Source organism: Dermatophagoides farinae, chromosome 9 (assembly GCF_024713945.1).
Source record: "Dermatophagoides farinae isolate YC_2012a chromosome 9, ASM2471394v1, whole genome shotgun sequence".
Classification (NCBI taxonomy): domain Eukaryota; kingdom Metazoa; phylum Arthropoda; class Arachnida; order Sarcoptiformes; family Pyroglyphidae; genus Dermatophagoides; species Dermatophagoides farinae.
Window position 1 is genome coordinate 2,607,044 of NC_134685.1, and position 27,769 is coordinate 2,634,812.

Genomic DNA, 27,769 nt, shown 5'->3' on the forward strand with positions numbered 1-27,769 from the left:
GTTGTTGTCAATTCCGTCAATATTGAATATGAATTCTGTGTGTGTCTGTGTGTGTGTGTGTGCGATGAAGAATTGAGCCAAGAAAAAAAACGGGAACGTTCGAGAATCGCACAATCTATCTATATATAATAAAATAAAAAAAAATAAAATGGAAACAATACTGATGAACTTGGTGAATTCAAAACGAAAAAAAAAAATTGTGTCAGGCGCATTTCCTAGTTTGTTTGTTTGTTTGTGGTCCTTGTACAATTCCATATATAACCAATATATAGATGGATATATCTTTTGGTGTGGTGGTTCCCTATGTCCCTATGTTCGTGTGTGTGTGTGTGTATTGATGTTGAGACCTAGAAATAAACTTGGTGATTATTATTATTATATGGTGGTGGACGCTATCCATCCATTTATTTTAAATGATGATAATGATGATAATAATTATACGTGGTGGTCAACTAGATTTGCAATAATGATTTTGAAAATTTTTTCTTCTCAAATATTCCTGTTATCGATCAATTATTATTCACAATCAATTTGATATATCCAATTTGTGGATTAATCACTGTGTGTGTGTGTTTTTCTGTTTACATTAGTGTCAATCAGAAATTTTTTTTTCATATTTATATGTTTGGTGTCAATTTTCTTAAACACTGGGATTGAGATATAGAATTAAGCAAAAAAAAAATAAAAAAATGAATCATCAACAACAAAAACAATATTCAATTAACTGTTATCGGCAACAGCAGCAGCAGCAAAAACATTTTAATACTGACGATGCTCATGATGATGGTGTTAATGAACATTATCATCATCATCATCATCAATCAGTAAAAAAATTATCGCCAACAATAAATCGATATCAATCACCATCATCATCATTAATATTTCAATCATTGAATTATTTCAATGATAATAATAATAATAATTTCTTAGTAATTCATTCAATTTTCATCATATTTTCATTATTATTATTATTAATCATTTATGTACCAAAGTAAGTAATAAAATATATATATATTGCCACTGAAAAACAAAAACATCAAGGTGATCATATCATAGTATAGGTTTTTGTTGTTGTTGTTTTATTCATCGAAAATTGATTGATTGATTGATTGATTGATAATTTTGATACTTTGTATCATCATATTTTTATTTTCGTATTTTTTTTTGTCATTTTTCTAAAACAAACATGAAAAACAAAAACAATCATCATCATGATCATCATGATGATAAAACAGTGTTCAAAGTCAAGCTGATATTCGGCAAGTTGAAAAACAGATATTGGATCAAATTATTGGTCAAGGTTATGATACAAAAAATGGTCAACGTTATGATTCAAGGATTCGTCCATCCGGTACTAATCAAACATTGACTAAAGGTAATGATGATGATGTTAAAATGAAATTTGAAATTTTAAATTTTAAAACTTTTCTCACTTTTGACATATATATATATACACAAACAATAATACTACTGTAGATGGACCTGCCAATGTAACAATCAATATATTGATTAGATCCATTTCAAGTATCGATGATGTAACAATGGTAAGTTGAATTCGATTACATTTATGTTTGTCTTTATTATTTATTTTTTTTCACATTCCAAATTAATGAATGAATCAAAAATGAATCAGATGACAAAAATTTCTTTATCTTTAAGACATTTTACACAATGATGACCTATATATAAAAGAGATAGTGAGAGAGAGAAAAAAAAATGTAGGAAAAAAATAAAAAAAAACAAGATGTAAATTGAATGAAATTGATATAATAAATAAAAATAATTGAGAATTGAGATAATAATTATGAAATAAAATAAAATTGAGATAAAAAGAAGATACTAGATTTGTTTGTTTGTTTTTTTTTCTCTTCTGCATAATTATATAATAATATAATAATAATAATTATCGTAATAAAATATTACAATTTGTTGCTTCACAATGGCAATCCATTGGCAATGATTCTGTCAATGAATAATGATAATCCCAACATAATTCTTCGAATGGATTTATATCTCGTATGGCAAATAAACCATATGTTGGTACTAATTGTCCATGGCCATTCTCGATGACCACTAATTGTGAGAATAGATTCGGATTACATGAATGATTTACATAACATGCTAGATTTGATTCAGATAAACCTTCCAATAGCATTACATGTGAATCGATTTCATCGGAATCTATATATTGAAAAGATATATATATATAGAGAGAAATTAAATTCAAAAAATGAAATGAAAATTTCTAAATAAAATATGTTATATATTATACCAACCAGAATATTCAGTTGAATCATGTATACGTAATATGCCTTTTTCATTTTTTTCATATACACCAATAGTTGCCGTATATTCATCGGAACCAAGTTTTTTTTCTTTATGATATTTTGTTTGACTTAATTCACCAACATATGAAAATACATACGTTCCTTTCGATATGAAATGTGTAGCACGTACAGCCCAACCTTTCATACCAGAAAAGAATACTTGAAATTCACATTGAATACCGAGGCTAGCAACCTTATTCATACAATGTATTGAGCAGCCACATTTTGATGTACACTCGAAAATTGGTTCCGATGAATAATGAAATAGACGTTTATAACGATAACTTGTATCCTGTATTTAGAATGAAACAGAAAAAAAAACAAATCATGAGAAACTTTGATGACAAAACAAAAAAAAATTTTCTTCTGAATAAACACACATACCCCTCCTGCACATTTACATCTACTATGACAAAGTGTTGAACAATCATCATCATTACATTGATTAATATTATCGACAATATGTTTAACATTTAGATATGTTTTTGATTCATAAACGGAATTTTTAATATAACGACGACTAGAATTGAATGGTTTATTTGTAATCGAATTTACGGCTGATATCGGTATCGGTTCAAGACCATTCGAAATATCCATTATGGTTGGTGCTTTTTCTTGTATGGATATTTTTTGAAGAACAAAATTTTTTGACAATGTAAAATTAATCGTTGTCAGATCCATACATTTGGTTAGTAGAAGATATTTTTGGATGTTTTCAATTGTTGTTAATGGTTTACCACAAGGTGAAATATAACATATTTCAATCGAACGTTTTGTTGGATTTTTTACAGCTATACGTGCAAAATTTTTCACCATTGGTTTCAGGTATGGATTTTTTGATAGCCAAAAATCTGATTGATTATCATCTGGAAATAATCGTAAACAATCGGGTGAACAAATGTGTGCCGGTTGTTTTCCATAACGTATTTTGATACGATCAATTATTTTTAACATAAAATTTGAATTAATATCATCATCACCATAAACTTTTTCATTATCATCTTCATCATCATCATCAAATCATCATCATCATCATCATCACCATCATCATCATCACCATCATTAGTGATATGGATATTAAACGGTACTATATCGTCCATTTTTGTTGTAACGATAATAGAAAATCTTTTTTTTTACTGTTTTCGAAATGACAACCAAATATAATTTGAATAAATATATGAAACAAACAATAGCACAAAAAATGCAGTGTTATAAAAAAATGAGCTTTTTTCGTTCTAATTACACATTGCCAGCTCGATAATGTCGAAATAGAAATTTGAAATCAAATATATTGGCTGTGTGTGTGTGTGTGTGTGTAAATATTGAAATTCAGTTTTTTTTTATTATTTCATGGAATCAATAATTTCTTTATTATTAGAACACAAAAAAATCAATCAATCGATAATGATATTAAAATTGAATATATATGAACAAAACAAAACAAAAAAATGAAATTCATTATGAACAGCAAAAATAAAAATTGATTATGATTTTTGCTGTATTGGATGATCATCAACAACATCGACATCATCATTTTTGACATCGACATCATGACATGAAACATTCGAATCATCAATAGTTTTATCATTATTATTATTATCATCATCATCATCATTCATCATCACTATTGGTGGTGATGATGTTGATGATGATGGTGATTGTTGTTGATAATTATTAAATTTTTTATTATTAATAACCACTTGCCATTGGATCCATTGTTGAATAGCATGATTAATTTTACGATCTTGAAGACCAAAACATTGTACAATTAGATTTGTTTGCAATTGATTTTCCATCGATGATGATGATGATGATGATGATAATAAAAGACATTCACCATTTTGTAAAAGAATTTTCGATGTTGTTGTTGATGATGATGATGATGATGATGTATTTATGTTTGATGCAATATGATCATGATCATTATCATCCGGTATGACTAGTGTAGAAAATCTTTCAACAAACAAACGAATTGTACGTAGTATATCGCAACGTTGATTAGCCCAGGTACTCCAACCGATACCATATTTCCATAATGTTACATAATGTTCACTATTTAATAATGTTTTATTATAACGAACATAAGAATCTTTTGATTCTATCAATATATTTCTTATTTGTTCAACATTTGGAATAACATTTAATGTTTGTTTCAAAATTCTTTGACTAAATTTATATTGATTTCTTATCTGATAATCGATTGATATTTTTGCTGATTTTATTTGATGATGATGATGATGACGGCGACTAAGATAATGATGATGGTGATGATTACCACCAGTTAGTTGCCAATGTTTTTCTTTTGTTTCAAACATTATCTGTGAAATGATCATATCTAATGGTTCATGACGTATAATGCCTACATTACGATGATTATCATCCAATAATATCATACGATGAAAAGGTTTCACATGAAAACACCATATTATTGGTGTTTGTTGTTGTTGTTGTTTTTGTGATTGTATTTTATCATGATAATGATGATGATCAATACGATCAACATAAACATAATGAAATTGTTCACTACAATAATCACTACTATTTAATGTAGATGAATCTGTATTCAATGTATTTGATTCAATTCGTGTGGATATATGATGCTGATCATCATCATCATCATCCATTGAACCACGAACACAAGAACTTCCAACTAACCATAAATTTGATAATTGAAATGGATTACGACGATTTTGATGTTTTTGTTTATTCGCCAGTATCATTGAATGTCCAATAGTCATGGATTTTTGATAATTTTGTCGTTGAATAAAACTTTGTCGATGTAATGATCGTCGAAATCTTTGGCGATTATTTGAATGTATCATTGTTGTTGATGAACGTATAAAATTTTCAACATTTCTACCTAATAATGGTGATTTTTGACAATTACAAACACAACGAATTTCAATCAAATCACCATTGGTTAGTTTTTCAATTAATAATGAAAATTTTTTTGAATATTCAAATTTCTGTACAATCGATGATGATTCTATCGACAATCGATTGTTATTCAAATTTGTATTTGTTGTCGAATGTCTTCGTAATAAAAATTGATTCATCATTATTGATTTATTATTATCAATCAAATTCAATGTATTGAAACTATTTGTTATGGAATAATTTTTTCGTAGTTTTGTAGCAATCGGATTATGTTGTTGTTGTTGTTCATCATCACTATGATTATCGGATATTGATGCATTACCGCTATCATTATCTTGTAATTGTGATTCATCATCCACTTTATTATCAATGGAATTTGATATCGATTTATTACCATCATCGTTGTTATTAATTTGTTGATTCGATATCAATGTTTCAGCACTTGAATCATCAATATATTTCAGTTGATCAAATTGATTATTATCACAATAATTATTAACAACAATATATTCATGATGATTAGTATCATCTTCATTATTGTATTCATTACAATCATCGACATTATTACAAGAAGTAAGTCGGTATTCGATCTCTGAAGAAGTAGAGGATGATGATGATGATGATGATGATAAGGATGATGTTGAATTTTTATTTTCATCATTATCCACTAACAATACCATTCCAATCGATGATGATTGTAGTGGTTGTGAAATATTATTCAATTTCGAAACAGGCACACCCATTGTTGTTTTGATGATGATGATGATGAAAATCGAGCAAAACAAAACAAATTTTTATTCTTCTTCTTCTTTAATTGATTTTTATATTCTTTGATATCAAATCAAAGATTGATGGAAATAAATTTTTTTTCACACACACACACACATGTTTTGAAAAATGCGAAGAAAAAGAAGAAGAAAACTTTTAAAAAATTTTCAAGAAATTTTTGTTTGTATAATCCAAAACATTGAATCTGAAAGAGAGAGAGAGAGAGAGAGAGAGAATTCAAGAATTCTTGAATGATGATGATGATGATGAGAATCACAGATGTTAAGACAGCAATGAGAAAAAAAACTAAACAAAATTTTTCGTTTTCAACACACACACACACACACACATTCAATGTCAATGACGTTACCAAGCTTTTAGAATCATTTTTATTCTTGTTGTTGTTGTTGTTGAAGAAAGAAGAATTTCACATGATCAAAAAGAATAAGTGTTGAAAAACGATTCATGAATGCCAAATCAAATGTTGTTGTTTTTTTTTCTTAAAGTCTGGTTATATTGTGATGATGATAAAATAAACAAAATGAAATGAAATGAAATGGAAAAAAAAATTCATCATGAATCAGAATACAATGAATGAGAATATGTTAAGTGCTGTTTGTTGCAATGAATTTTTTTTTGTAATCAAACAACAGCAACAAACATTTTGAATTCAAAGAGAAATGAATGGAAAGAAAAAATTCTTTAAATTTTTCATCAAAGAACGAAAGAAAACGATGATGTTTGTGTAATAATAATGATGATGATGATTGCCAATTGTGATCGACCGATCATCATTCAATTTATCGTAATGATCAATAGAGATCCACAACAATGATTGAACTTGACCTTTTTTTTCTTGACTTTGCACTAAAAGTAGTGTTTTTCTTTTCATGTCAATCAATCTATGTGTTTGTGTGTGTATGTGTCAGGTGTGAATATTCGAGAATCACATAATAACCATTTCTCTTGATAGCAAATTAAATTGAAAAAAATACAAATAACAAATAATGATCATCATCGTCTATTGGTGGTGGTCAGATGTTTACATTTTTTTTTTTTTTGTATATGATGATGGCCAATATCGATAGACCTGAGAAATTGTTATGTAATTGAGATTAAAATCTTATATCATAACACTCACACACACACATACACACAAGGTGTGTTGACCTGTTGATTTTGAATTTGAATGAATTGTCATCATCATCATGATCATATGAATTTTTTTCTTCTCTCTCTCTCTCTCTCTCTCTCGTTTTTTCTCCAACGATCCGGAAACCAGAAAATAAAATAAAAATCATATATCAAGATTTACGATTGATTTGAAAATTATACAAAATTATTTCATTCATTCAATTATATACAGATTTTTAATTACCATGATATAATATACATACATACATATGATAGTAAAATTAATTGTCATCCAGATAATATGTTTTATCTGTTGGTTTTATCGGGAGAAAAAATTTTTTTTTTTTCGTTTTCTCAACGAAATGAATCTTTAATTTCACATCATCATCATCGTTCATTCAATCGTAAAACAGCAAATGTCTTGGATTTCGAGGAATTATTGTTGTTGTTGTTGTTGTTGTTGTTGATAATGATGATGAAACAAAATAAAATTAAAACATCAAAAATAATCCACATACAGTGTAAATGAAAATGAAAACTGTGTGTATGTGTATGTCTATCTTTGTCTATCGTTGGTGATGGATCAAGACGGAACTTTCTTTTTCTTCTTCTTCTTCGTTTTTTTTGATGATATGACTATTTTTAGATTGTTTAATATCAAAACAATAATGGTTAATAGTGATGTACGCATGTTCTAATCGAATTCATTTTATAAATCTATAGATTTTTTTTGTTGTTGTCAGTTTCTGGGACATTGTGATTTTGGATAATATAATTGGACCAAATGATATATATCCAATGAACTAGTTGTGTCATTTTTGTCATTTATTAATCATCATATTGTTTGTGATTAGTGTGTAAAATGATGAAACTAATTAATCATAATCAACAAAAAAAAAATGATCTCCAAAATGATGATAATTCAAACATTTTCTGTGTGTTTGTATGTTCTATCTATAGATTTAAACTAGCTTAACAGAAAATAATGATATATATGGAAAAAAATGGTTTGCTCTTTGTTCAGATTATATAACAAAACTAAAAATATTTATGTCAAATGCTTCGATAAACATGGTTCAAGAACAACAACAACAGAGTACATGGGAGAAATCGGCAACCAAGAAAGTTTGTTCGGAAGGGGTGGTAAGGTGTTTAGTCAACTGTTTTTCGGCACCAAAAAAAACAAAAAAAAAACAGATTCAAATATTTATAGCATGATGAAATGATCATCATCATCATGTAAAGATATTGAGATAAACAAACAAACCAAATCTTTTTATATCCATCCATACATATTATTCAAATGAATATTGGGTAAGATATTCAAACGAAAAACAGAAAAGAAAATGAATACAAAATCCTCATTACATGGTGGATCGTTTTATGATGAAAAAAAAAATTTTTTTTGACTATAAAATTTGATGTTTATTACTATTGTCAGACAAATTAACATTTTCCTTATTCATTTCTGTTGTTGTTGTTGTTGTTGTCGTCGAAAGTAAAATATTTGGTTTTAAATTTCATTTTGTGACAAACATGTCACAAATATTTGATGATCAATCAATCAATCGATCGATCGATGATGAGGATAAGAAGAAAATATTATAATCACCCACATATAATTATAAAATTACACATTAAATCTGATTTCTTGCATGAGAAAAAAGATATGGATAGAGAGAGAGGGAAGAAAAAATTCAAGGAGATCGATTATTGATTGACCAATATAATAATTTAATAATATTAGAAAAAAAAACATTGTGGCACATTATTATTAATTTTATCATATTGAAATCCTATATAAGTGGGCGGATAAAATGATTGAACGAATCGATTAAAATCGAATTGTGTGTGTGTGTGTGTTTTCGTTCATTACCATTTGGGCGAAAAATTTTCATTTAAAGATTCAATCTAATATAATATATGAAATGGCTGAATTATATACGAGGACATTGCTCGAATCAAGGCTACTGGTTATCAGTTTTTTTCCCTGCTTGATTATTTGCTATTTTTGTCATCATTATCATCATCATTGAATTGATAAATGAAAATAAAAACAAATTAATTCCAAAGAAATCCCTAAAACAAACGTTGAATGATTCGGTTGATTTAATCGCCGCACAATATAAAATTCATATAATCATTAGATATGAATTCGATTCGATGATAATCAGTTATACATATTGTCTCAATGAATGTTTCAGAAGAAGAAGAAGAAAAAAAAAACTGTTTATCGATTGTCAATCATTTCTGATTTCATTTCATTCAGTTGCATTCATTCATTCAATATCATAGAAAATGAATGATTATGAATGACGACATCAATCGATTTTTTTTTTTTTTGGATGAATGAAATGATTGATCATAATTTTTCATTTTCATTTTCATTTTGATTTCCTTATGAAAATTTTTTTTTCATGTTTTCATCCATCAACATTCAGTAGGAAAATTTTCCGGGAAAAAAAACTTACTTATAATTGATGGCTATCATCATCATTGGTTCGATAAATAAATTTTAGTTCATTTAAATGGATTGAATTTAGTACTTACCTCGAAAGGTGTATATTTGTGTGGTGGTGGTGGTCGATGTATTCAAAAAACAAAATTGCAGATGATGCACATAAAAACATTTAGATCAGAAATGAAAAAAAAATATAGGTGAAATGTAAAAAAAAAAAATTTCAAGGTAAAAAAAAATTTTTGAAATGGAAAATTTTGTCAAATCATTCCTGATCATCACAATTTAAACATCTGACGAGGAAAAAAAATGAAATTGTCATCGTTTGAAATTTGACGATTAAAAATTATTATTATAATCATAACACACACTGTTAATCCTGAAGAAATATTTCAGGGTTTGACTGTGTCGTTGTTGTTGTTGTTGTTGTTGTTGTCGAAGTGAAGTCATGTATACAGATGACGATCAATGTCTGTTTCAACGTCTTGATATATCATGATGATGACGATGACGATGATGATGATGATCTGAAAATATGAATGAAAGAGAAAACATTAGCCATTTCTTAAGAACTTACCTGATGGATTTTCTCTCTTGAATAGCTATTTCACAGATCAATTTCTCATTCCAAAAGAGTCAAAAATCTTTAATTGGAAACATTTTCTTTTTTCGTCACAAAAAAAAATGAAGAGAACAAAACACAAATGAGAAGGGAATCCAAAGGTTTAATTGTTTGTTTGTATTGATGATAATTATCATTTGAATATCGGTTGATTATCATTGGATTATAATCATCAGAAAAAAATGTTCTTGAATGGAATTTTCGTGTCAACATTCGAATTTTAGTCTATTTTGACCTTTAATTGTAACCTAATTAATGTAAATAGCCAGTTTCTATATATCACACACATATACAGGGTGGTTTTGTTCCATGTTTTCACACTATTGGTATTTAATTTTTTTTCCAGTCCATAAATCATCAATCATCAACGATGATTATGATTTAAAATTTTTTTTGTTGTTTTGTTTGACAATTAATCATCCGCACATCCAAGTGTGACGGTGTTTTTGCTCTAATTAACTGATATGATCCATAATGTCTACAAAACGATGTGTGTGTATATATGGTTTAATTCCACCACCACCATTATCATCGTTGTCAAGGTGGTGGTGGTGGTTACGTTCGTTGTGCGTAGGTGGAATTAATTTTTTTTTTTTGATGAAAAAAAAAATTTCAATTTGAAATATCCATGTACACTGTTGATGATCTAATAAAATCAACCGGTTTTTCTAAATCATTAAGTCCATGGACCGATTTAAAAATTCAAAATTTCAAAAAAAAAAAAACAAATTTGAATCGACCAAACCTCCGTTTCCATTGATTCGATATAATCATCAAAATGGCCGATGGCTATCAATTGCATGAATTGAATGAATAGATCAATCATATATCCATATTTTCATCATCAATCAATCCATTTATTGTTATCAAATTTGAATTTTTTAAAATAAAAAAAAAATCAAATTTCCAAAGATAGATTTTCTCTATCAATACATCATCAATACAATATCTAATTTTGATAATTTCCAATCAAAATATCGATTTTTTGATTTTTCCAATGATATAATAATATATGGAAAAAGAAAAAAACAAACATGTTTTGTACATGAACATAATTATAAGAAATTGGCCACTTCTAAAGTTTCCAAAACATCCATTCAACAGAGACAAAATTAAAGACAAAAATGAAGACTAGACATTATGTTATATGAAGATTAGCCGGATATTATTATTATCATGCATTATCATCATCATCATTATCATCTTTAGCTACTTGTAAAATAAATGATGCAAAAAATAAAAAATTGTTCAAATGTTCACACCATCATCATCTTAATAATAATCATTATGATGATGATGATGATGATCAAGAACAGAAAAATATAAATAATCTATAATAACACACACAGACACACCTCCTATCTTGATAATGATGATGAATCTTTTTCTTTTTTTTTTCGTTTTTTCATTATACATGGTTGAATAGAGAGACACTATGATGAGGTTTTCATTTGACAACAAGGTGTTAATAAAATCATTGATTATGATGATGATGATGATTGACCTAAAGACCCTGTAATAACCAAATAATAATCATTTAATGGATGATTTTTTTTTGTTCATTTTTAGTCCAAATTTCACACATATATTCGACATGACATCTTCTGAAAAAAAATGATGATGATGATGATTATCATTCATATATTTTTTATAGATCAGCGACCGGTATTTGTGTGCCACATATATTGCCATCTCCTTTGACCTGATGAATGACACACACACACACACACACACACATGTTGACCACTTTTTTTATTTTACTAGCCGCTTGTCAAATTATTCATTCATTTATATATGGTGAAAAAAAAAATTTGAATTTTTTTATTTTGGCTTTTGTATGTGTACTGAAAGAATTTTTTTGATTGTGTTAAATTTGAATAATGACGATTATTCGCGATGATTGTTGTTGTTGTTGTTATTTGTTGTTGTGGTTGTCTAATATTTTTTCTCACGCTAACAATGAATTCAATCTAATAATAATAATAATAATATCTGGTCATAGTATGGTGATCATGGTGGTGGATGAATTTCAATTTCAATTTCAATTTCAAATTGAAATTTTAATCAAAATCCAAACCAAACCAAAATCAAATGGATCAGACAGAAAATTTCATCATCAGATAGGAAAAGTTATGTTTTGCAACAAAAAAAAAAGAAAAAAAAAATGAAAAATTTCATAAATTGTAACGAAAGTTTTTTCCGTTGTATGATTTATGAGCAATGAAAAAAAAAATCCATAAAAAAAACAGGATGATGATATTGCACTCTGTGTGTGTTTCATGTTTGAATGATTTCTATTTAATTTGTTTTTTTTTTATTATGTTTAGCCTCAAAACACATTAAGTTGTCATTGTGTGTGTTTGTTGACCAAATAATGCAGGAAAAAATTTTTTTTTCCACAATTCTTTATATCAAAATCGAATACGAGCATTCAGGGCTCGTGTCATTCATTCAGTTTACTTGTTGTTGTTGTTGTGTATTATATACAAAGACAAACACACTTACGTTATGACATTTTTGGTCTGATGTTTTACCAAAGGAAAAATTTCACGATTGCTCATATGGAACGCGGAAGTTTTTTTTTCTATGGATTCAATGATGATCATCACATGTAAAAAAAGGAACATTTTACATTTGTTGGTAACAATTTATTATATCGATTTTTGTTGTTGTTGTTGCTAACAATTAACAATGAACTTTACTTTGGTGTGATGATGATGATAACATCTCTATATGATGATGATGATGATGATGACAGTGACAGTTGATTGACGGTGATTTTGTTTTTTTTTAATCAGATGAAAAGAAAATGAAAATTTTTTCTTGTTTTGTTTATCATTATTTCGGTATTGATTTCCGTCAACTTTTCATTTTGTTTGTTGTTGTTGTTGTTGAATCGATTATTATATCGATGTTATGATGGGTGTGTCAATTGTTGAGTTTTGTTGTTTTTTACAATTGAATTAATTTGTTTCATCATCGTCGTCGTCGTTTGTGTGGATAACTTTGGCATGAGACCACCACATGATGATCAATAACTGATTTTTTTTGTTGTTGTTGTTGTTGTTGTTATAATCGAATAAAACATGGCTGCCCATCATCATCAGCATCAAAAAAAAAAAAAAAACATCGAAGCTTTGATCATTTCAATTCGATATTGTGAATCATCAATACATTTCATTATTTCGAAAAACGTTCGAATCGAACACCGACAGACAGACAGACAGACAAGCAGCTGTTGATGTTACAGGTTGAATAAATTTTTTGAAAAGAGCTAAAAAATCTGAAAAAATTTACAAATGATTCAATGATCTGGATCACCGATCATCATCTTTAAGATTTTTGACCTGACTAAAACCATCAATGTAATCTGTGTGTGTGTGTGTCTTGTTTCTGTGATAATCTTCTTATATGATAATTCTACGTTTACAAATATAATTAACATGATGATGATTAATTAATCAATTGAATTATTCATGATTTGATTTCAACTTTCAGCTCATCATCATCAGATTATGATCATAATAATAATTAATTTTAATTCAATTATCTATCTCTCTCTCTCTCTCTTTTTATCTATAGGAATATGCCTGTCAAGTAACATTCCGTCAACAATGGAACGATAATCGTCTTAAATTTGATGATAAAAATGGTCAAATAAAATATCTAGTACTTACAGATCCGGAACGTATTTGGAAACCAGATCTTTTTTTTAAGAATGAAAAAAAAGGACATTTCCATGAGATTATTATGCCCAATATATTGCTTCGTATTTATCCAAATGGAGATATTTTATATTCAATACGTTTATCATTAACATTAGCATGTCCAATGGATCTTAAATATTATCCATTAGATAGACAAACTTGTTCAATTGCAATGGCTAGCTGTATGTTGTGTTTTGTGTTTATTTCCATTATTAGTGAATTTCAATTTTGTTTTGTTCATCATTCATATAGATGCATATAGTACCGAAGATTTGGTATTCACATGGAAAGAAAAGAATCCAGTACAAGTATCTGGCGATATAAATCTTCCACGTTTTACATTGAAAGATTATACTACAAAATATTGTACTTCAAGAACAAATACTGGTATGATATGATTGTTTATATGAATTGATTATGATGTTTCATTTAATTTAATTCAATTTGATCATTTTCGATATGAATAGGCGAATATAGTTGTCTTCAAGTGAATCTATTATTTAAACGTGAATTCAGTTATTATTTAATTCAAATTTATATACCATGTGCAATGTTAATATTTGTATCATGGGTATCATTTTGGTTGGATCCAAATGCAACGGTTGCACGTGTATCATTGGGTGTTACTACATTATTATCGATGGCCACACAGATAAGCGGTATAAATGCCAGTCAACCACCTGTTAGCTATACAAAAGCAATCGATGTTTGGACCGGTGTTTGTTTAACATTTGTATTTGGTGCATTATTGGAATTTGCATTGGTTAATTATGCATCACGTAGTGATGTACATCATGCAGCAGCTAAACAACAAAGACAACGTCTTGCCAAATGGAATATGGAACAGGCATTATTAGAGGGTAATAATATTGAATTAGCTTCATATGGATTGGTAAGTAATTATCACTTTTTTTCAATCAATAATTATTTTTTCCACACAATTACAACAATTCTTTTTGTTTCCAAATAAACAGCGTCCAGGATGTGAAATACATATGGCACCACCAAGACGTAAAAATTGGTGTAAACGATGGCTATCAAAATTTCCAACACGTTCCAAACGTATTGATGTTGTATCACGAATATTTTTTCCATTCATGTTTGCCCTTTTCAATTGTGTCTATTGGATTACCTATATGTTTCGTGATGATTTGCAATGAAACAACACACAAAAAATTTCGGATCTGAAACAAAAAGAAGAAGAAGAAGAAGAAAAAAAAACGGGAAATTTTTCAGCAATTTTTTTTTCAATCAGATTTATGTAGAAAAAAAAATTCCAATACAAGAAGATGATATCTATTACATCATCATCGATTCTATATATAGTGGACATTTGTAAGTGTGTGTGTGTGTGTGTCTGTGTTCGTATGTTTAGGAGTGTTTTCAAGAAGTTTAATTTCAATCAATCAATCAATCAATCAATCAAAAAAAAAAATATTAACTTAAGAAAAAAAAAGTGACCAGGCCGGCAAAGATTTTCGAAGAAACAAAAATTTCACCATGCAACCACAGCACCATTCCACTACACTGCATTCAATTCAAAATGAATCCAATTCTATTCCATATTTCATTTTAATGCATAATATATGAGACATTCATTTTCAAAAAAAAAAAAATTTCTTTAATATTCATTCTTTGTTGCTGCTGCTATATTTTAATGATGATAATCACTGAAACACAAACATTCCATGACTACCCCATCATTTATCATGAATACCACATTTATAATAACGTATATTTATATATGGATAGAATCAGCATTTTATGTATAAATAACATCCGACAATGTATCACCTGTAGTAAATATATACTGTGAAATTAAAAAAAAAAAACCAAACAACAGCAAAAAAAAAACAATTGTCTTTCACACATTTCATTCCATTCGATTATATAATAATGTGCTGGCAAAATACACAATTCATTTATTTATAAAACAACATTCTCAAACAATTGATAATCCTGTTTTGTTTCCTTTTTTTCCAGAAAAGTAATAAATAAATTTTTTGAATCCGCCAAAATTCGAATTTAAAATTCAAATATAATATTACTATATATACTGCCATCTATCGGCTTCTATAATTTTTTGTTTATTCATAAAATCTATGACCTGAGCAGCTTTTGTGTGTGTGTGTATGTGAATCCACGTGTCATCGATCGATTGTGTTGAAACTTCCTATTTTTTTTTTGTTCCCCACGATTATTTCATTGTTTCTGGATCGTTTATCGATTAAAAATAATTATTATTGAATTAGGAAAAAAATGCGTGTCGAAGCATTCATCTGTATCAATGAAAAAGCTCAATGTGAAGAGCTTCGTGAATATATGCTTGAATTAGGTGCACCGATTGCACGTACAGCATCGGATAATTATATTATTGATCTACAGCAAATCATTTCGGTTTGTGATATTGTATTCAAAGTGGAAAAAGAAAATGAAATTGAAATGGTATTGAATTCGATTGTTTCGGTTCTATTGCAAGTGGGCGCCAATCAACCAGAAGCTCCAGCATTATTGGCATCATTTTGTGATCAATTGATCAAAGCACCAACACCGAAAACGGCTTCCACTGCATTCCGTGTATTACAAAATTTATTCAACGGTTTCATCCATACTCCACATCGTTATCGTATCTATTTGGCATTGATTCAATTATGTGAATTGAGTGGCCAAGTACGGCTTATCTATAATCATTTGCCACAATTCAAAAAATGGTTCCCAGTTGAAGAATTTGGTGGTGAAAAAATTCAATTTCTATTACGTTTATTGCATTCAATTTTGCAGACAAATAAACTACCCGATATGGCCGCTAAAGTAATGGTAGAATTATTGACAACATATACCGAAGAGAATGCATCACAGGCACGTGAAGATGCACATAAATGTATTGTATCGGCTATTGCTGATCCAAATACATTTCTAATGGATTATTTACTTACATTGAAACCAGTGAAATTTTTGGAAGGTGAACCAATCTATGAATTGTTGACCATTTTTGTCACAGAAAATCTATCGGCATATGTTGATTTTTATAAATCACATGCCAGTTATATAACCGACACATTGAATCTATCGCATGATGCAAATATGCAAAAAATGCGTCTACTAACATTTATGCAGATGGCCGAAATGAAAAAAGAATTAAATTTTGTGGACATACAAAAAGAACTACAACTAACATCGGATCAGGTGGAATTTTTCATCATTGATGTATTGAAAACAAAATTGGTCAAAGCACATATTGATCAATCGAATCAAAAAGTTATTGTATCATTAACAATGCATCGTACATTTGGCCGTACACAATGGAAACAATTACATGAAACATTGAAACAATGTTCATTGAATATGTCAAAAATACAGGATACATTAATCCAATACATGATTGCTTATAATCAATCCGTACATTAGATATATATTATTCAATTGTAGTGTCAAATATTCAATGCATAAATTGCAACAGGAAAAAAAATTTCATCATCATTTTTTTAAACAGAAAAAAACGAATTTAATAATTTTATTTAAATTTAAAATTTTTCTTTGAAACGAAAAAAAAAATAAAATTTGATTTTTAAAAAAAATTTTCCCAAAAAATCTTTGTGTCTACCGAATGAGAAACTTTCCGAAAATATCCGTGAATGGGTGATTGTTGCTATTGTGTGTGTGTGTGTTATGTTCTTAATTTTTATATATTCAAAATTTCATGATTGAAATAAAATTATTATTACAACATGTCTGGTCAAATAGCATTGAAAACATGGGAACTTTCCAATCAAATTGAAACAATAAATGGTGGTATTGATGAAATTTATAAATATAATCGTGAACAACAACAAGATATATTGTCGGCTAAACCATGGGATAAAGAGTAAGTTTGTTTTTTTCGAAATTTTTTCAAATTGATTGATTGGATTCATTTTTGTTTTTTTTCTGTCTAAACACAGTCCACATTATTTCAAAGATATCAAAATATCAGCATTAGCATTGTTAAAGATGGTTATGCATGCTCGTTCAGGTGGTTCAATCGAAGTAATGGGCCTTATGTTGGGAAAAGTCGATGCCAATACATTGATTGTGATGGATGCATTTGCATTGCCTGTTGAGGGAACCGAAACTCGTGTAAATGCCCAAGCACAAGCTTATGAATATATGGCTGAATATACTGAATCGGCTAAACAGGTTGGACGTCTTGAAAATGTTATCGGTTGGTATCATTCACATCCTGGTTATGGTTGTTGGCTTAGTGGTATCGATGTTTCCACACAAATGTTGAATCAACAATTTCAGGAACCATTTGTTGCCATCGTTATTGATCCAATCCGTACAATGTCTGCTGGTAAAGTTTGTTTGGGTGCATTTCGTACCTACCCGAAAGGTTATAAACCACCGGATGAAGGTCCAGAAGAATATCAATCAATACCATTGAATAAGATAGAAGATTTTGGTGTCCATTGTAAACATTATTATTCATTGGAAGTATCATATTTTAAATCATCATTAGATAATCGTATTCTTGATTCATTATGGAATAAATATTGGGTCAACACATTGAGTTCATCATCATTGATCACCAGTCATGATTATCATGTACGACAGATACAAGATTTGGCCGAAAAATTAGAAAATACCCAACAGATTGGTGGTCGTGGCCAATTCCCGATACAAATTGTTCATACAGATACACATGATTCGAATGGTAGTAGTATTACTGGTTCAGCTAGCAGTGGCCGCCGATCAGAAGATCGTCTTACTAAAGCAGAAAAAGATGCATCCAAAACAACCATCGAAGTTATTCATGGATTAATGTCACAAACAATGAAAGTAATGCTATTCAATCGTATCAATAATGTTATGAACAAGTGAATTTTGTAATTTGTCAAAGTTTTTTTTTCTTCATTAATAAATTGAATTTCTATACAAAAAAAATAAAAATTTCCTTTAAAAAAAAAAATTGCCGAAATATCAGACTTTGCTCGGGCCATCTTTGAACAACAATAAATCGTTCTCTGGTGGAAACCGCGAATGAACAAAGTAAAATTTCATCATTTTATTTCGGCTGGATTCGAACCCCCTTGGAACCATTTTTTACCAACACACCACCACCAACAACAAGACAGACTTTTGATTTTTTTTCTTTTCTCCAATTAGGCTAAATTGAAACATTTGTCACTTATTATCACATAATGTTACATTTCTAATCATTTTCAACATCAGCATCATCACCATCATCATCGACTTGTAAATTTTGTCCATTCATTTCCAATATTGCCAATAATTGTTTTGTTTGATCATCATTCAGTCCTTCATTATCATTGGATGTCGATTCAATCATTGTTGTTGAATTATTCGTTGCAGTGGTGGCAACATCTTGTGGCCGTTCTTGTAAATTGAATAGATTAGAATCATTTCGTTTGACTGGACAACGAATTCTGCCGAATACCATTTCACGATGTCCAAATTGTTTACAATAACTACAACGAAATTTTTTATTCGATTGTTGTTGTTCTAACACTTGAGGATCATCAGGTTGACCAGTGCCATCTGAAATTGATTCCATATCCAAATCTTTCGGTAGTTGATCATTGGGATACATTTTCCAGATAATCGAATCTTTATCCAATACAAATGGTCTGATAGCATCGTATAGATAAGAAAATCTTTCCGATGATAATGGTTGTAATTCTAATCGTTGTGGTAGATTTTCATTTATCAAGGACAGACATTCATTTGCTATTAAACGATAAGAAACGATTGTCTCATTCGAATTCAATGTTTTTCGACACAAAACAAATCCAGGTAAATCTATTCCAATTTCAAAATGATTATTATCACTTAATACTGTTGTATCGATTTTCTGTATCATAGCCAATTTCAATGTCCAATCATAAAGATCTAACGTAGTTTGTCCTTGATCATTACCGACAAGATAGGTTTGTATATAACGATCATCATCATTATTAGTGCCGGCAACATTCAAACAGCAACGATCGGCAAGCATTTTCAGATCGGATAATGAATTCAATCGACAATTTCGAAATTTTTTCTTCAATACACCCATGAATAAATCATTCCAACAATATGAATGACCTGTAGGAAGTGTGGAAACTTTAAATTTATCATGTTTACCAATCAATGTTCGCCACATTAAATATGATAATAATGAAGAATTTTTCATTTGATTTAGTTGACCATTTGCCAAATGAATTATAGATTCTTGTTCACCAAATAGATATGTAGAGAAAAAATGATGTAACAATGAAAGACTAATGTTTATCAGGTTGGTTGTTTGATGACAAATAAATTCTGGCACAATGTACAAGATAAATTTCCTCAATGGTTCGACTACAATACCAAACATGGCTACTTTGTAACCATGTTTGAAATAAATTCTTGGATTCTGTGGATAAAATGGTAACGAAATGGTCGTATACCAACCGAATGTATAATGCATTGATTTTAATGTTGATCGAAATGATTCTTTCAAATTTTGACTAAAATCATTTTGTGCATTTTGAACATATTCATCATAAACGGTTTGACATTTGGCTATGATTGATTGAAAATGATTCAATTCTGGTTGAATCATATTCAAATGGGAAAGATATTTTTGTAACAATTCAACTTTTGATGATTCCATTGAATCAATACGAATTAAACGTTGTTGATATTGACGACATTCATAACATGGATCAAATCTATCATTAAATGTTTGAATATTAGGATAATAAAGATTCCATAATTCTTGCCATAATGCAAATGATAATGGTTCCATTTTCAATTCCGAACATGTAATCGAATATTGTTCATAGATATGACGTCGTGATTGATTAGGATTATTTGGCAATAGATATAAATCTTTATTATTATTTGATTCAGTGCTAAAACAGCCGGGTATTTGCAATGAATTTTGTTGGCCATAATTCTGTATGAATATCAATGCTTCACGTTGACGACGATTCATTGGTATTTTATTCAGACAATTATTATAAATAGATTCATGTCTTGGTGAATCGATTCCATTCGATATGAAATGTTTAAGTACATTTTTAAAACGTTTATTACCACAACCAAAAACATAGTGGAAAAATGATCGACATACTTCTTGGCCACGAAATTTAAAATTTGTATGTGCTCGAGAATTGTTGGCGGATTGATCATCATCAGAATGGTGGTCTGTTTTTGTTTTTTTACGTTTTCGTTTCGAATCAACATTACTTTGTACAAGGCTATTCATTGCTCCTAGAAGCAATAAATGCTGGTGATTAACATGATCGGGACAATATTTATCCAATGCCATTGCATCCAAATGTGATTTAAATGCAATGGATTTAGAAAATTTTCGATGACATTGTTTCGAACAGCCACAGCCACCATTATCATGAAAATAGCCATCATAAAATTCGACACAATGATCAAAATATTCTGGTATTGTCAATGTTTGATCAACAATTGATTGTATTTGCACTTTATCTTGTTTGATGATTGTTGATTTTGTTGGTTGTTCAATGTCATTCTCAATCACATTCGACGATGACGATGATTCAGTCGTGATGTCATTCTTGTTATGACTATTGAAAAAAATCAACAAAACATCAATCACTTCTGATGGAAGTTGTTCAGCTTGAAATCGTTTAACAAGATTTTTTACATGATCATCTGATGAACCATCTTGATCCATGGTATTATTGAATTTATAACGAAATTAAAACAAAAACAAATCAAGAAATGACCATCCATAAACAAAGTATTCGAATGGATTTTAATTCGACAAATGTAAAAAAATGAAACATTGAAAAACAAGAAAAAAGTGATTTATTTATTCATTCATTTATACGAAAATGTCCAATTGGACGAGAGAGAGAGAGAAAAAAAATCAATTTTACAAATAAAAAAATCTGCTTCGTACGTTTTTTTTTTGCATTTTGGTATGATTCAATTTTTTTCAGACCTTTAAAGCCTGTTGGTGGTGTATTTTGAATGATAACGAATAATGATAAATATGAGGGGGGCCGCCGCTTAATCACCACACAATAAATTTTGGTCCAGAAAAAAAACCATTGCATTTTTTTTTTAGTTGATCTTTTTATTCAACATACGTGAATATAAACGCTTTAGATCATCTTCGAATTTTCGTTCAAGAAAATATCCTTCTTCATCGATCCATTTACCAATTGTATCTTCTAGTTTTGATTCATTTGGTTGGCCACCATTTTTGTTTGTTTTCAATTCAACCAACAATTGATATTGATCATCAAAACGTTTCATATATGATGATACGGTAATTGACTATATAAGATAAAATGACGAAAATGAGTGATAAACACAAAATTTTATAATCGAATTTATTTACCTTATTTCCATGTTTGGCTTTCAAAAATATTCCTTTTTCAATCATGGTCGTATAAATGGTCAATATTGCCATGAATACAAAATAGGCACAAACACAAATCAACAGTATTGGCCTTGATGTTGGAAATGGATTCATATAATCCCAGATGAGTGCAAATACGGCCACACCAACAGCCATCAAACTGATGCCCAAACGAATATCGATAAGAATGAAATTTTCTTTATATTGATTTGTATGTGTGAAAAAAAATTTAACAGCATCATCCAAACGATTTTTGATGGCCGAACCGTCCCATTTATCCAATGGTTTGATTTCAATCATTTCAGCGTCAGACATTTTTTTTGGAACTAGAAGGCAGTAAATGAATTTTTCAATATCAAATTTAAAAACACCTAAATTTTTTTTTTGTTACTAAATAAAAAGAAAAAATTCGAAAACAACTACAACAAGAATTTCTTTTTTTTTTGCAACTTTAAATGCTGACGCGACAACAAAACCTAAATCAACCGGATTGGATTCATGTTTGTGTGCAAATATAAACACACACACACACATTGATTGAGTCAAAAGATTCGTCAACTTTTGATCACAGAGGGCGCTTTATTTTAGAATTTGAAAAAATAAAAAAATTTCAATTTTTCATTGTAAACAATGATTCGGTTAAAAATCCTTCGGGTATAGATGATTCTTGCATAAGAACCGTACATAATGTACCAGTGAAAAAAAATTGCCATTCTTGATAACTTGGTTGTTCAGGATTACAATTTTGTTGAATACATTCTTTCATATCATATAATATCTGTATAAGATCATCATAACGTTTTTCATCGGCTAATTCAAGCAAAAATCGAATTACATATAAAATGTCCATATCATTCAGCTCTTCAGTTGTGGTACAGATCCATTCGTCAATTAATAGGCCAACATCTTGTACGTTAGTTTTACCACAAATGTTAGCTTTCATGCCAACAATACGGCCAAAAAAAAGATCGCTAGCACGATTTACATTATCATTTTCAATAGCTTTTTTCGTTGGTTTTGAATTTTTCACAGCTGTTTTCGCCGGTTTATTGGATATTTTTGTGATGGTTGTTTTAGGTTGATTGTTTTGCTGTTGTTTATTACGAGCATAACCAATGACTTCTTTACGTATGTCATCGGGTAATTCATTTAGTAAACCTGAATCCAATTCCTGTGTAGAACCGGGCATATAATCTGATGTATTAAATGTCAATGGTACCATCGCCTGTGTTTGGCACGGTAAATCAGCTACCGACGTTGATGGTCCAGGTTCACCAATTGATGATGATGTACGTGAACGTTTAGAAATAGGCGTACTATGTTTATCATTATCCAGTTCATTCAATAATTTTAAAAGATTCGGTTCAAAATCTTCATTTGAATCAACTTCATATGTTTTATACGTTAAATTCATCAAACCATTTTTAATGCCAATTATTGGATTTGATGATCGATATTTTTTCACTTTTTCTTCCTGTTGCTGCTGTTGTTGTTCCAATTGACGAGTAATCCGTGCGAATGTTCCACGAATATCCTGCAAATTTTGATGAACAAGAAATTCATGTAATGGTAATAGTTTTCGTGCACGTAGTGATTCGATTATCCATTCCGGTCGAACAGTTGTATTTCGTGTACGTTCAGATTTCATTTGTGCCGATGACAAGATTGTAGCGATCGTATGTGTTGTACGATGTCTATCGAAAATCAACGTATAATGACCACCAGTGAACAGCATCAAAGTATGAAGATGTGATGCAATAGGATTTGTGTAACCATTAACGAATATACAAACACCTTTGAACAAAGTAGACAAATCAGATTGTTCAGGTTCGAAATAAAAACGATTAAAATGTTGCCAAACTTCGGCTGTATAATCGACGACAGGTGGCAATGATTCTGGATCACATATACGCCACTTTGGATCGCCCATAGGAATGTCTGCAAAACGATTAACAGGTGGATCGATATGAAATCGACAACCACGTTTTTGTTGAATTTCAAGACAACGTTGACGAAGTCGTCGAAGATATTCACGTTGTTCGGCACAATAATCATCAAATTTTAATCGTTTCGTATGTAGATAATCATGATAGATATCTTTGACATCGTATGATTTATCCGCTCTGCTGTCATTGTTTACATCGATTTCATCGTCGAATTCGAATACATCACCATCATCTTCGTGATTGAATTCTTCCCAAAGTAAATGTTCAGCTGAATTGATCACCGGTCTAGCACATGATAATTTTTGCCGCTTATTACTTCGACCTCGTGGTTTATTATTCATTATCTTAATTAATCAAATATTAAACAAAAAATAAGCGGGCAAAATTGTCACAATAAATTCAGTTGTGAAAATTTTTTTTTCTAAAATTTTATTTCAAGAATTTCATTCATAGATGTCGTTTCCAATATATATTGATGAATTCATATATTCAAGTGGTACATCTGAAAAAATCATTGATTTTTATCTAATCATCAAGTGAATGCAATTTCATTCCAAAAAAATGAGTCAATTCCGTAATCGATTTGGATGGCTGTTACGACAGCATTTTCAAAAATCCACTCCAAATGTCTCCATTAATAATCGAATATCTACTATTTCAGTTTCGAGTACATTGGATCGTCATAATAATAATTTGATTCGAAATCGCCCGAAATTTCCAATTCAAAGACATAATTATCGACCGATTTCCACATCATTTAATCAGAATTTGAACGAAACAACTAATGAACAACAACAACAACAGAATAATACTCATAAAAATAAACCAATGACTAATCCAATATTCGGTTATGATGTCAAAATTGATGGCCATAAAATTCATTATGAAAGTGCTGGTCAAGGTGAACATGTACTATTATTAATGCCCGGTGCATTAGGCACTGGCCGTAATGATTTTCTTCCACAATTGACCGGTTTGGATGGATCAAAATTCAAAATTATTGCCTGGGATCCACCAGGTTATGGACAAAGTCGACCACCAGAACGTGATTTTGAAGATTTCTATAGACGTGATGCTATTATGGCAGCCAAATTGATGAAGGTTTGATAGATTTTTTAGATTGTTAAATTTGAAATAAATCGTAATAATTTCAATTTATTTAGAAATTGAATCATGAAAGTTATTCAATACTTGGATGGAGTGATGGTGGTATAACCGGAATCATATTGGCCGCTGCTAATCCATACAACGTACAAAAATTAATCATATGGGGTGCTAATGCTTATGTATGTGAAGAGGATCGAGAATTATTACGTAAAGTTCGTGATGCTCGTAATGGGTGGTCAGAAAGAATGCGACGACCAATGATCGAGATTTATGGTGATGAACATTTCTATCAATTATGGGATCGTTTCATTTCACATATGTTAACATTAAGTGATATTTGTAAAATGGACTTGAAACGCATTGAATGTCCAGTGTTAATATTACATGGTGATCAGGATCCAATGCTTGCACGTGAACATCCACTTTATCTGGTCAATAATATTCCCAATGCAACATTGTTTCGATTTGCCAAAGGTAAACATAATATTCATCAACGATATGCTGAAGAATTTAATGAATTATGTGAAGATTTTTTACTTGTAAAATAATCATTCTCATTTGATTTGTATGGAACAAAGCAAATGATTAAAAGCAATTTTTTATTTGTAAAAAAAAAACTTTTGTTCTTGATTACATCAATATAATTGAAAAAAAGTTTCGAAAAATAAAATTCTCATTAAATTAAATTAATTCGGCACTATTTTGAATTTTTGGCTCAAGAATATCGTCACGACTTTGAATGATTCGCAATTCACGATTGAATGGTAGTTCTAATCCATTTGGCTTATTGTTGGCATATTCATATGTACGTCGAATAATCGAATTTAATGTTGCCGTCACATTTTCCATTGTTATTTTCAGATCAAATTTTGTTTTTGTAAACCAAGCTAAAAATAATGCAGCAAATAAATCACCAGTACCGGTAAAACGGGACGGAATTCTTGGTATAACCAATTTACACAATTGACGATCTTGATTATTGGCACCGGGCAATTGACTTGAGCCGATTGTCATCAATTGTTCGTTTGTATCGTCGAAACCTGTCTCTGTTGATGATATTACAACGGTTTTAATACCCAATGAATGTAGATAATCGATAGCTTCTAATGCTGTTTTCATTCCGGTAATTTTAATTCCACTTAATAATCTGTGATTTTGAAAAAAAAAATAAAAGTCAGAAATCAATCAGAATTACGAAAAGGATACAAACTCGGCTTCGAATTGATTTGGACAGATAATATCGGCCAATGGAATAATTTTTTCTTTATAAACGGAAAGCAGCTCATGTGGTACATACTAAGAAGTGACAAAAAAATATTCAAATGGAATTGGAATGATAACGACAACAAAAAAACAAATTAATTACCATTCTGCCATCATCTCCGAGTACTGGATCGCAAACTATTGAAATGTAAATAATGAATTTTTAAATTTCAATTTTTTTTGATTCTGATTTATTCTGAAAAAAATAAATACTTACGATAAACAACATTTGGAGCTACGGATTTTATTTCCTTAATAGCCGAATGCATTGCTTCAAGAAAACTGGCTGATCGAGCATAACCGGATAATAAATGGGTATATTTACAAAGAAGATTATTATGTCGAAGACCGTCGATTAATTCAAAAATATCTTGTTCATTTAATACTTGTCCAGTCCATCGTGGATAACCAGTATGAGTGCTGAATTGAACTGAATTAATGAAATCAACATCGAATCCAAGTGTTTGTAATGGAAATACAGCGGATTTATTACCACAATAGCCCGATACAACATGACTTTGGATCGAAAGAACACGATGATCATTATCGATATCCATAATACTTGTTGGCGATTATTGTTGATATTTTTAAATATAGAATATCTATGAAAATCAATTTCAATTTCATTCGAGAATGATGATGATGATCATAAAACAGAAAAAATTTTATTGTCCTCCACTCATTATCAACCACACCCGAATCACAACCATATTTTGAAGGATTCCAAATCACCAATGGAAAAAAATGTTTTTATTATTTTGGAGAAGGAAAAAATCAACAATCATAAAAAAAAATCATGATGATGATGATGATGATAACCCAATTTGGTTTTTTTTGTATTCATAATACGTAACATTTGCCAAATCTTGCTCTTGTGGTGCCATCTGTAGTCCAAGATTCCTGTTAATTAATCAATTGTGTTTAGAATAGAATAATTAGTGGTAACTAACATTTTTTAAATTTCTGTTGATGAATCGATCGATCTCTATCGATCTGGTTAATGATAATGATGATGATGATTCGTAATAATATCATATATTCCATAGCTAAGGTATTCAGTTCTTATTATATTATTAGATAATGATTTTGATCAAATTTTTTTCTCTAAATGTTCACGTTTTTTTTTTTTTTTTTTTTTTGGTTTGTTCACTGTGTGTTTTTTCGAACGAAGAATGAATGGTTTCCAAGTGAC

At 29.5% G+C, this 27,769-nt stretch overlaps 10 protein-coding genes across 10 annotated transcripts; 4 read left to right on the forward strand and 6 right to left on the reverse strand.

Annotated features, from left to right (window-relative positions):
* The first annotated feature begins 321 nt into the window (after positions 1–321).
* On the forward strand, positions 322–15,089 carry LOC124497766 (glutamate-gated chloride channel). The gene is made up of 7 exons (XM_047061444.2): positions 322–991; positions 1,236–1,375; positions 1,477–1,544; positions 13,769–14,075; positions 14,146–14,280; positions 14,361–14,785; positions 14,868–15,089. Exons 1-7 carry the CDS (start codon positions 690–692, stop codon positions 15,051–15,053), a joined length of 1,563 nt encoding a protein of 520 aa, XP_046917400.2. The 5' UTR covers positions 322–689; the 3' UTR covers positions 15,054–15,089.
* Positions 1,560–3,558, reverse strand: LOC124497693 (histone-lysine N-methyltransferase eggless). Its single transcript, XM_075733930.1, has 4 exons — positions 2,712–3,558; positions 2,277–2,619; positions 1,924–2,181; positions 1,560–1,679 (listed from the first exon to the last, which is right to left on the reverse strand). The coding sequence occupies exons 1-4, from the start codon at positions 3,279–3,281 to the stop codon at positions 1,630–1,632; spliced, it is 1,221 nt and encodes a 406-aa protein (XP_075590045.1). The 5' UTR covers positions 3,282–3,558; the 3' UTR covers positions 1,560–1,629.
* Positions 3,661–10,617, reverse strand: LOC142597786 (uncharacterized). The gene is made up of 3 exons (XM_075733929.1): positions 10,142–10,617; positions 9,657–10,048; positions 3,661–6,479 (listed from the first exon to the last, which is right to left on the reverse strand). The coding sequence occupies exon 3, from the start codon at positions 5,945–5,947 to the stop codon at positions 3,812–3,814; it is 2,136 nt and encodes a 711-aa protein (XP_075590044.1). The 5' UTR covers positions 5,948–6,479; positions 9,657–10,048; positions 10,142–10,617; the 3' UTR covers positions 3,661–3,811.
* A 926-nt stretch (positions 15,090–16,015) lies between the features above and the next one.
* eIF3m (eukaryotic translation initiation factor 3 subunit m) lies at positions 16,016–17,471 on the forward strand. The gene has a single exon (XM_047061372.2). The coding sequence runs from the start codon at positions 16,153–16,155 to the stop codon at positions 17,299–17,301; it is 1,149 nt and encodes a 382-aa protein (XP_046917328.1). The 5' UTR covers positions 16,016–16,152; the 3' UTR covers positions 17,302–17,471.
* Positions 17,472–17,527: 56 nt separating this feature from the next.
* CSN5 (COP9 signalosome subunit 5) lies at positions 17,528–18,841 on the forward strand. Its single transcript, XM_047061373.2, has 2 exons — positions 17,528–17,758; positions 17,835–18,841. Exons 1-2 carry the CDS (start codon positions 17,622–17,624, stop codon positions 18,751–18,753), a joined length of 1,056 nt encoding a protein of 351 aa, XP_046917329.1. The 5' UTR covers positions 17,528–17,621; the 3' UTR covers positions 18,754–18,841.
* On the reverse strand, positions 18,743–21,568 carry LOC124497692 (uncharacterized). Its single transcript, XM_047061369.2, has one exon. The coding sequence runs from the start codon at positions 21,566–21,568 to the stop codon at positions 19,085–19,087; it is 2,484 nt and encodes an 827-aa protein (XP_046917325.2). The 3' UTR covers positions 18,743–19,084.
* Positions 21,569–21,679: 111 nt separating this feature from the next.
* Spase25 (Signal peptidase complex subunit Spase25) lies at positions 21,680–22,775 on the reverse strand. Its single transcript, XM_047061360.2, has 2 exons — positions 22,241–22,775; positions 21,680–22,176 (listed from the first exon to the last, which is right to left on the reverse strand). Exons 1-2 carry the CDS (start codon positions 22,574–22,576, stop codon positions 21,961–21,963), a joined length of 552 nt encoding a protein of 183 aa, XP_046917316.1. The 5' UTR covers positions 22,577–22,775; the 3' UTR covers positions 21,680–21,960.
* A 23-nt stretch (positions 22,776–22,798) lies between these two features.
* On the reverse strand, positions 22,799–24,602 carry LOC124497678 (uncharacterized). The gene has a single exon (XM_047061355.2). The coding sequence runs from the start codon at positions 24,546–24,548 to the stop codon at positions 22,872–22,874; it is 1,677 nt and encodes a 558-aa protein (XP_046917311.2). The 5' UTR covers positions 24,549–24,602; the 3' UTR covers positions 22,799–22,871.
* Positions 24,603–24,674: 72 nt separating this feature from the next.
* LOC124497679 (serine hydrolase BPHL) lies at positions 24,675–26,000 on the forward strand. Its single transcript, XM_047061356.2, has 2 exons — positions 24,675–25,308; positions 25,371–26,000. The coding sequence occupies exons 1-2, from the start codon at positions 24,748–24,750 to the stop codon at positions 25,860–25,862; spliced, it is 1,053 nt and encodes a 350-aa protein (XP_046917312.2). The 5' UTR covers positions 24,675–24,747; the 3' UTR covers positions 25,863–26,000.
* On the reverse strand, positions 25,898–27,424 carry Pdxk (pyridoxal kinase). Its single transcript, XM_047061357.2, has 4 exons — positions 26,795–27,424; positions 26,681–26,715; positions 26,525–26,610; positions 25,898–26,461 (listed from the first exon to the last, which is right to left on the reverse strand). Exons 1-4 carry the CDS (start codon positions 27,132–27,134, stop codon positions 25,996–25,998), a joined length of 927 nt encoding a protein of 308 aa, XP_046917313.2. The 5' UTR covers positions 27,135–27,424; the 3' UTR covers positions 25,898–25,995.
* Between the last annotated feature and the right edge of the window lie 345 nt (positions 27,425–27,769).